The 9,581-nt window shown below is 59.6% G+C and overlaps 1 protein-coding gene across 2 annotated transcripts; it reads left to right on the top strand.

Moving 5' to 3' along the window:
* The first annotated feature begins 2,487 nt into the window (after positions 1-2,487).
* SYT2 (synaptotagmin 2) lies at positions 2,488-7,922 on the top strand. 2 transcript variants are annotated; one of them, XM_007456155.1, is made up of 8 exons: positions 2,488-2,676; positions 3,488-3,654; positions 4,487-4,609; positions 4,857-5,024; positions 5,187-5,354; positions 6,205-6,322; positions 6,973-7,106; positions 7,696-7,922. In XM_007456155.1, exons 1-8 carry the CDS (start codon positions 2,493-2,495, stop codon positions 7,900-7,902), a joined length of 1,269 nt encoding a protein of 422 aa, XP_007456217.1. In that variant the 5' UTR covers positions 2,488-2,492; the 3' UTR covers positions 7,903-7,922. The 2 variants fall into 2 exon arrangements, with proteins under 2 accessions (XP_007456217.1, XP_007456218.1); XM_007456156.1 differs by having other exon boundaries at positions 2,493-2,664; positions 7,696-7,902.
* Positions 7,923-9,581: the final 1,659 nt, after the last annotated feature.

The following is a 9,581-nucleotide window of genomic DNA, read 5'->3' as shown; positions in this document are numbered from 1 at the left end:
GCTTAGTTGCTCCGTGGCATGTGGGATCTTCCCAGACCAGGGCTCGAACCCGTGTCCCCTGCATTGGCAGGCGGGTTCTTAACCACTGCGCCACCAGGGAAGTCCCAGCTAATACAGTCTTTTTTCTAAAATTAATTTTTATTGGAGTATAGTTGACTTACAATGTTGTGTTAGTTTCTGCTGTACAGCAGAGTGAATCTGTTATAAACATACATAACCCGCTCTTTTCAGATTCTTCTCCCATATAGGTCATTACAGAGTATTGAGCAGAGTTCCCTGTGCGGTGCAGTAGGTTATTATTAGTTATCTATTTTATATATAGTAGCGTATATATATCAATCACAATCTCCCAATTCATCCCACCCCCCCCCACCCTATTAACCATAAGTTCGTTTTCTACATTTGTGACTCTATTTCTGTTTCTGTAAATAAGTTCATTTGTACCATTTTTTAAGAGTCCACATATAAGTGATATCATATGAAACTTGTCTTTCTCTGTCTGGCTTCACTCAGTATGACAATCTCTAGGTCCATCCATGTTGCTGTGAATGGCATTATTTTGGTTTTTTTTTATGGCTGAGTAATATTCCATTGTATATCTGTACCACATTTTCTTTATCCATTCATCTGTTGATGGACATTTAGGTTGCTTCCATGTCCTGGCTATTGTAAACAGTGCTGCAGTGAACATTGGGGTGCATGTATCTTTTCAAATTATGATTTTCTCCAGGTATATGCCCAGTAGTGGGATTGCTGGGTCATATCGTAGTTCTATTTTTAGTTTTTTAAGGAACCTCCATACTGTTCTCCGTAGTGGCTGTATCAATTGACATTCCCACCAGCAGTGTAGGAGGGTTCCCTTCTCTCAACACCCTCTCCAGCATTATTGTTTGTAGAGTTCTTGATGATGGCCATTCTGACCTGTTTGAGGTGATAGCTCATTGTAGTTTTGATTTGCATTTCTCTAATAATTAGTGATGTTGAACATCTTTTCATGTGTTTGTTGGCCATCTGTATGCCTTTGGAGAAATGTCTATTTAGATCTTAACCTCATGTTTTGATTGGGTTATTTGTTTTTTTGTTTTTTTGATATTGAGCTGTGTGAGGTGTTTGTATATTTTGGAGATTAATCCCTTGTTGGTTGCTTCATTTGCAAATATTTTCTCCCATTCTGTGGGTTGTCTTTTTGTTTTGTTTATAGTTTCCCTTTGCTGGGCAAAAGCTTTAAAGTTTAATTAGGTCCCATTTGTTTATTTTTATTTTCATTCCTCTAGGAGGTGGATCAAAAAATACATTGCTGCGATTTATGTCAAAGAGAGTTCTGCCTATGTTTTCCGCTGAGAGTTTTATAGTACCCAGTCTTACATTTAGGTCTTTAATCCATTTTGAGTTTATTTTTGTGTATGGTGTTAGAGAATGTTCTAATTTCATTCTTTTACGTGTAGCTGTCCAGTTTTCCCAGCACCACTTATTGAAGAGACTGTCTTTTCTCCTTGTATATTCTTGCCTCCTTTGTCATAGATTTACCACAGGTGTGTGGGTTTATTTCTGGGTTCTCTATTCTGTTCCATTGATCTGTATTTCTGTTTTTGTGCCAGTACCATACTGTCTTGATTACTATAGCTTTGTAGTATAGTCTGAAGTAAGGGAGCCTGATTCCTCCAGCTCCGTTTTTCTTTCTCAAGATTGCTTTGGCTATTCGGGGTCTTTTGTGTTTCCACACAAATTGTGAAATTTTTTGTTCTATTTCTGCGAACAGCGCTATTGGTAATTTGAATGGGATTGCATTGAATCTGTAGATTGCTTTGGGTAGTATGGTCATTTTGACAATATTGATTCTTCCCATCCAAGAACATGGTATATCTCTCCACCCATTTGTGTCATCTTTGATTTCTTTCATCAGTGTCTTACAGTTTTCTGAGTACAGATCTTTTGCCTCCTTAGGTAGGTTTATTCCTAGGTATTTAATTCTTTTTGGTGCTGTGGTAAATAGGATTGTCTCCTTGATTTCTCTTTCTGATCTTTCATTGTTAGTATATAGGAATGCAAGAGATTTCTGTGTATTAGTTTTGTATGCTGCTACTTTACCAAATTCATCGAGCTCTAGTAGTTTTCTGGTGGCATCTTTAGGATTCTCTACGTATGGTATCATGTCACCTGCAAACAGTGACAGTTCTGCTTCCTCTTTTCCGATTTGGATTCCTTTTATTTCTTTTTCTTCTCTGATTGCCGTGGCTAGGACTTCCAAAACTATGTTGAATAATAGTGGTGAGAGTGGACATCCTTGTCTCGTTCCTGATCTTAGAGGAAATGCTTTAATTTTTTCACCATTGAGAATGATGTTTGCTGTGGGTTTGTTGTAATGGCCTTTATTCATAAAGAGTCTTTAGCTTTTGGAAGAGCCTCTCCTGGCCCGTGGGCAGAGCCGTCTACACTCGGGCCCGTGGGATGCTCATCCTGTCCCCTTCACCCGTAGCCGTCCCTCTGCCACCATGAGGAACATCTTCAAGAGGAACCAGGAGCCCATGGTGGCTCCCACCACCACCACCATGCCCGCTGGGCCCCTGGACAACTCCACCGAGAGCGGAGGCGCCAGGGAGGGCAAGGGGGACCTGTTTGCCACGTTGAAGGACCGATTCTTCAATGAGATGGTCAAGTTCCCTCGTGAGTATCCCTGTATGCAGCTTGGGGGCGAGGGTGGGGGGGCACCATGGGGGTGTGACAGCTGTGATCTTTCCTAATGTTTGGACTTGGGGCTGGATTATTTGGGGATCCCCTTCAGGAATGGGGGGCAGTGTGGTCTGGCACTAATGAAGGGAACAAGGGGGTTTTTATGTGCCCTAACCTCCCGGGGGGATAAACGTTCTTATACTTAGAAATCTGTCATAAAAGATGGAACCAAAAGAAGATAAAAAATTATGAAACAGAACTCATTATTCAAGTTTTCCAGTCATACTTTAACACTACTTTATTTTGCAAGATAGAAAATAAAACCCCCTACTGCTTCCTGGATTTCTGGTAAAGGCTGTGGGGAGAAACCCGAGGTCCGGATTCGGGGAGCAGCCCCACTGGTGGGAGGAGGTGCTTCAGCACCTCGGAGAGCAGCCACGGCCGGCCCGCGGCCCGCCCCTCCGCGCACTTCCCCAAACCCGCGGTCCCTCTGAGCCCGGCCTCCTGGCGCAGGCTCAGCCCTCTCAGGACTGCGCCTGAGGGCCGGGCCTTCCTACCCCACCGGGGTCTGATGAGGACCCTCCCATCCTTCGTGTGAGCCGCAGTTCCAAGGGTCAAAGTTGTCAGATCTCAGCAGAGCCCAGATGGGGGCCCCGTGGTGTGCGCCTGGCTGCTGTCCCTGTCACAGGCTGTCCCCGCTGGGCGGCAGAAAGGGGAGGGCACCGAAGCGTGCAACTGAACGTGGGTTTACAACGCGGGGTGCGGCGGCGGGGCCGGGCCCGACCGAGCGCCGCTGACCCCGTCTCCCCGTGGGCAGTGCCCCGCTGGGCGCTGGGCGCCATCGCGGTGCTCCTGGGCCTTCTGCTGCTCGCCTGCTGCTTCTGCATCTGCAAGAAGTGCTGCTGGAAGAAGAAGAAGAGCAAGAAGGAGAAGGGCAAGGGCGCCAAGGACGCCGTGAGCATGAAGGACGTGAAGCGCGGCCAGGTAGGCGCGGGCCGGGGGCCCGAGGCCCCTCGATGCTCTCCGGGGGCGCGGCTCGCTCGCGTGGGCAGGGACTGTCCTTGACTGGCCCGGACGGAGGCCGCTGGGACAAAATGCTGGGAAGAGAGCCCCCCGCCCGCCAGGAAGCCACCATCGTGTGACCCGGCTTCCCGCCGGCGGGGCTGCTGGACCACGTCCTCGTGTGGGGCCCCGCGGGCCCGTCTCTCGTCCACAAGGACGTGGGTCTTCTCCCCATCTTCCGGGGAGCCTGGAAGAGGCCCTGACGTGCCTGTGTCTCCATTTAAGTTTGCAGAGGCCCCGGGCGCCCCACTTTCCCCATGTTTGTTCTGGGAGGAGTTTCTCGCCCAAGGACTCAGTGTGGAGGGAGGAAGGAGGCTTGATCTCAGGAGGTCAGCCAGGGGCCGTGGCCTTTGAGTCTGCGCGTGCACGTGCGCACGTGCGTACGTGCGTGTGCGCCTGTGGGGGCCCCGGCCCTGCCGTGCGGCTGGTCTGAGCTGCAGGATTTTCTTACCGCTCTCCCCCTTCTCCGCCCACCTGTGGACTCGCCCGGCCTGGACGCCCGGCCTGCACGCCTGGTACGTGCTGCCCACGTGGTGGCCTGCGCCGGCGGGGGGCGGGGGGTCACAGGGAGGCCCCACCACTCAAGAAGCCGCGGGGCGTCTGGGCCGTGCTGGCCCCGCAGGGGCAGCGCCGGGCTGGGGGCTGAGGGGAAGCGGGGCCCGACGGAGCCCCCCAGCTCTGGGTCGGGGTCTGCACGGGGGTGGGCTCCCCGCCTTCTCTTCCTTGACCCTCCCTCCCCTCCTCAGCCCCCCAGGACGATGACGACGCCGAGACGGGCCTGACGGAGGGCGAGGGCGAGGGCGAGGGCGAGGGCGAGGAGCCGGAGAACCTGGGGAAGCTGCAGTTCTCCCTGGACTACGAGTTCCAGGCCAACCAGGTGCGCGGGGCGGGGGCGGCGGCGGCCCCCAGGCCGCCACGGGGCGGGCACCCCGGCTCTAGGGAAGAGGGGCTGCGCTCAGCCTGCCCGCCGTCCACGTGCCGCCCTCCTCGGGCAGACCAGGCACCTCGCGGCGCCTGTCTGCCCCGTGTTACTGCGATTCCCTGGGGAGGGAGGTGGAGGCCGACTTCCTGTCCGGCACCCGCCCGCCCCCTCGGGGCTGACCCGGTGCCCACTCACTCCACAGCTCACCGTGGGCGTCCTGCAGGCCGCGGAGCTGCCCGCCCTGGACATGGGCGGCACCTCGGATCCTTATGTCAAGGTCTTCCTCCTTCCAGACAAGAAGAAGAAATATGAGACCAAAGTCCATCGGAAGACGCTGAACCCCGCCTTCAATGAGACTTTCACCTTCAAGGTGACAGGCTGGCCCGCTGCGGACCTTCCCCTGGTCCTGGGCTGTGGCTGAGGCCCAGAACCAGCTCGGCCTGGACCCGAGCCCCGGTGTCCGCAGACTCGGCAGGCGTTCTGCAGAGGCCCCGAGCTGCCCTGACCCCTCCATCCTGCCTGTGCCCTGCAGGTGCCCTACCAGGAGCTGGGGGGCAAGACCCTGGTGATGGCCATCTACGACTTTGACCGCTTCTCCAAACACGACATCATCGGGGAGGTGAAGGTGCCCATGAACACCGTGGACCTGGGGCAGCCCATCGAGGAGTGGAGGGACCTGCAGGGCGGAGAGAAGGAGGAGGTAAGGGCGGGAGAGCCTGGCGAGCCTGCCCCACGCCCCCGGCTCTGCGTCTGCAGACGAGGGTCAGCCACGCGGCGGGGCACCTCGGGGGGACAGGAGGCGTCACTCGTGTTTCTCCCGCGGCTCTGGGCCCACTTAGGGCCGGTGACCCACCTGGGGACCTCATTCACCCACAGGGAGGGCCCACATTGTTCTAGAGGATTCTCAGCAAGGGAGGCCTGTCTTCCTAGAAACTGCCACAGCACGCACTCACTCGTTTGCCAAATATTTATTGAGCGCCTACCGTGTACCAAAGCCCCCACCATCCCTTCCAAGCACCAGCCGAGCGTGTTGGCCGAGTCCGCGCATGTGAGGTGTGCCCTTCCTCACCTCGGGGCTCAGGTCGCCTGGAGGAAGGGTCAGTGGGCGAGGCGGCCGGCCCGGGCCCCGAGGCCCACCTCTGAGAAGTCTCGACTGTGCCGTGGCGCCGGCTGAGCTCTCGGGCCCAGGAGCCCCCTCTCTTGCTAGTCACAAGGTCCTTGCCCTGTGACGCTAACACAAGGAAAGGGATGCCGAGGGCTTGGAGGACTGCAGCTCGCTCTGCAAGTGGGATGGCCGTGATCAGGAAGGGGGGCTCCCCGCATCCCCACCTCATCCCCCTCCGCCGCCTGCCAGGCTGGGGAGGGGCCCCAGCAAACCCCACGCCCGTCCGGAGCCGCCTCGGCACCACACCGCCAGCAGCCTGTCCTCGGCTCTGCGGTGTCCACCCGTCACGGCCAGGGCTGTGCCGCCCCTGGCCTGAGGCCCCGAGGGGGTCAGCCGTGCTGGACACAGGCGCTGCTGCGCTGACCGCGTCCCCTTCCCCCGACAGCCGGAGAAGCTGGGTGACATCTGCACCTCGTTGCGCTACGTGCCCACAGCTGGGAAGCTCACCGTCTGCATCCTGGAGGCCAAGAATCTCAAGAAGATGGACGTGGGTGGCCTTTCAGGTGTGTGCGTGGCTCTGGGCGACCCAGGGGGGGGGGGGGGGCACCTGCCAGCCGGTCGCGGCCCAGAGCTCTCGACCTGGATAGCAGGCCTCAGACGCGCGGGACACACAGGCTGTCTGAGTGGCTTTGGGTCCTCAGGGCAGGACGGGGCGGGGCGCCCCGCCGAGAGCTGCCTTTCCGCTGCTCTCCCTGTGGGCCCTGGAGGGAAGGGGTCAGGGATGTCACCCCCAGGTGAGGCAGGTACAGGGAGGGCAGGCGGTGGGAGGACTCGGCCCGACGCGGGCCCTTCTACCCGGGGGGAGATGGGGGCGGGGCTGGGGTGGGGGGCGACTGCCCGGCCTCCTGAACTGCCCAGGTTCCCGCCAGCCCGGCTCTGTCCCTGAGCCCCCGTGTGACCTCGGGCGGACGGGTGCCCTTCTCTGGGCCTCGTGGCTCATCGACAAGGTCGGGAGCATATGCGATGGGGTGGGTCGCTGACGTGCCCCCTGGCTCCTCACCGAGCGCCGGCGCAGGCCCGTCCCAGCAGAGCTCCGAGCTCCGGGCGGCCACAGCCAGGGCGGGGCCCAGAGGGGAAGCCTCTGGGGGCCGCCCTGGCCCGGAAGCGGGCGGGCGGGCGCGTGCTCAGGGCCTCGCCGGCTGCCTCCGCGCAGACCCCTACGTGAAGATCCACCTGATGCAGAACGGCAAGAGGCTCAAGAAGAAGAAGACGACGGTGAAAAAGAAGACCCTGAACCCCTACTTCAACGAGTCCTTCAGCTTCGAGATCCCCTGCGAGCAGATCCAGGTGCTGGGCCGGCAGGGGCGGGCGCGGGGCGGGCGCGGGGCGGGCGGCCGGCCACGCCGGCGCTTCCCAGCCTGCCCCTTTTCGGGGGAGGTGAGCGGGAGCTGCTCACAGACAGACAGACACCTCCTTTTGGCCTCGAGGTCGGTGGCAGGGCGCGCGTGTGGAGAGGCTGCGCTCCCCCCCCCCCCTCCCCCCTCCCCACCCCGAGCCGGATGCTCTCCTGCCTGGGGTCCTCTCCTCTCCTGTCCGCCTGGGGATGGCCTCAGCCTCCACCCCCCAGTCCAGGTCACTTCCTCCGTGAAGCCTGCCCTCACTCACCAGCCGGACATCACTCCCTCTGAGGCCCCGAGGCGCCTCGTGCTGGCCTCTCGGGCGTGACCTTTGTCACCTCGCGAGGATGCATCTGCCCTCCTGCTCCCAGGCGCTCAGCACGCTGCCGGGGGCCTGTGTTCAGTCGTTGGTAGACGCGAAGGACGCGTCAGAGGCGCGGGCCCCGCCTCTGTGTGCCCGGCCCGGTTGGAGCTGGGGAGGGAGGGGCCGGCCGCCGGGCACTTCTCCTGCCCACTGCCCCTCCCTCTGCCCCCTGCAGAAAGTCCAGGTGGTGGTCACCGTGCTGGATTATGACAAGCTGGGCAAGAACGAAGCCATCGGCAAGATCTTCGTGGGCAGCAGCGCCACGGGCACGGAGCTGCGGCACTGGTCCGACATGCTGGCCAACCCCCGCCGGCCCATCGCCCAGTGGCACTCGCTCAAGCCCGAGGAGGAGGTGGACGCGCTGCTAGGCAAGAACAAGTAGGGCCGCGGCCGAGCCGCCGCCGCCTCAGCCGGGCAGCCCTCGAGGCGCCCCTGCCACCCGTGTGCGGCCGTGCCCGCGTTCCTCCGCCCTCGCCCTCTTTCTAAAGACCCCTCCCTCTGACGGCGGCTGAGGAGGGCCCCTCGGAGGTGAGAGAAGCCTGGCCCGTCGTCACCCCGGGAGCTTCCTCGCTGCATGCCCGCCACCCTCCTCCTCCAAAGCTCCGCCTAGGCCTCACCCCGAGGGAGGCTCTCTTGGCAGAAAGTGGTGGCATTTTCTGTTTTCTGAGCGTCCCGGACCAGCGGGATGGCAGCACCTCCTGACTCCTGACGGAAGGCAAGCAGCGGCCAGGGATCCGTGCGTGTGTGCGCATCCTCTGTGCTCGTGGAGGGCCGCGGACAGGCTGCCGTGTGGGAGCAGAGGGCTTAGAACCCTGCTCGGACTGGGGAGCTCCCACGCTGCGTGGGAGTGGCTGTTTGGGAGGCGAGACGGGGAGACTGGACTGTGCAGAGCCAAGACTAAAGCCTGGTGCTGGCGTGGACCTCCTGCTGCCGGGGGCTTCCCGGGACACCACAGACCTGAGCTACAGGCTAGACGGGTTGGACTCGAACGGGGACTGTCCCGCGACCTCACCTTGCTGACGGGTGATGTCAAACCGCAAAAATACAGAAGACCCGCTTCCCAGAAAGGCCAAAATGAAACTGCCGGGCCTTGGCCTTGCGGTGGGAGACCCAGCTGCCGGCTCCCTTTCTAGGACCGGAGCCAGCAGCCACTGGCTTCTCTTCCCCTCCTGCCTGTGCTTCTCTCTTAATCAAAGTGCAGCAGCGCTGTCTGAAGACGTGGTATCTGTTCAGAGCCAGAGGGCTTGAAAAGGAAGGTACAGGTTCTTAGTTCCCCTGAGGTCCAGGTAAGGAGGGGAGGGTAGTGAACAGCTGGCTGAGCTTTGCCAGGGGCCCTGCGGGGAGGCCCCGCCTAGCATTCCTGAGGGACTTGCTGTGAATCCCGAGGAGCAGGGCGGCCATTCCGAGCGGTGGTGGAGGACATGGGCCGCGTTGTGCCCGCGGTCACTGTGCTCGTTCCCCGCTCACCTCGTGTCCCCAGCATCGATAAAAAGCCATATACACGTTAGCCCAGTGTGCACCGAGTCTCTTTCCAAACCTGCAGCCTGGGCGAGAGCATCCAGCCCCCGGCCCCTGGCCCCCGTCGGCCGCCCTCGTCTCTGCAGCCGCAGGCCCTGGCCGTCTCCTCGGCGCAGAACACTCAAGGCTTCCCAGACCCGGAGCTGCGCCTCTTTCCCAGCACACGTGGCAGCACCTCCCACCCCGTCCGGCCACCCTGGCGTCTGCGGGCACCTGAGGCAGAGGGACGTCTCTTTCACTGTCAGTCAGAAAGGAGCAGGCGTGTGTTCCTGCCTGGCTGCGTTTCCTGGCCGGGCAGGTGGTGAGAAGCCGTCTCCTCCGGGAGCAGCAGCTGGGCAGTGGGGCTCAGGCTTGCTTGTGGCCCTTGGTCCTCGGGAAGTCATTCTTCACTTGATGCCGAGAAGCTGGGACCTGACGAAGACTGTGGGCTGGTCCTAGGGCCCGGGCTGTAGGACGAGAGTGAGGCTTTAGGCCCGGGGGGACCACAGCGGGCTGTCCCGGCCTGGATGCCCCCCTGCAGAGCTATGGGATTTGGTGCTTCCT

The sequence above is a fragment of the Lipotes vexillifer genome, unplaced genomic scaffold (assembly GCF_000442215.2).
Source record: "Lipotes vexillifer unplaced genomic scaffold, Lipotes_vexillifer_v1.1 scaffold1201, whole genome shotgun sequence".
NCBI lineage: Eukaryota > Metazoa > Chordata > Mammalia > Artiodactyla > Lipotidae > Lipotes > Lipotes vexillifer.
The sequence above is the reverse complement of the archived record's forward strand: the minus strand, read 5'-3'. Positions and strand labels throughout refer to the sequence as shown.

Excerpts from the sequence above, each read along its gene's own strand:
- SYT2 (XM_007456155.1), top strand. The coding sequence starts at position 2,493 with ATGAGGAACATCTTCAAGAGGAACCAGGAGCCCATGGTGGCTCCCACC. Across the intron at positions 2,677-3,487 it reads GTTCCCTCGTGAGTATCCCT|TGCCCCGCTGGGCGCTGGGC; the intron begins GTATGCAGCTTG and ends CCCCGTGGGCAG. Across the intron at positions 3,655-4,486 it reads AGGACGTGAAGCGCGGCCAG|GACGATGACGACGCCGAGAC; the intron begins GTAGGCGCGGGC and ends TCAGCCCCCCAG.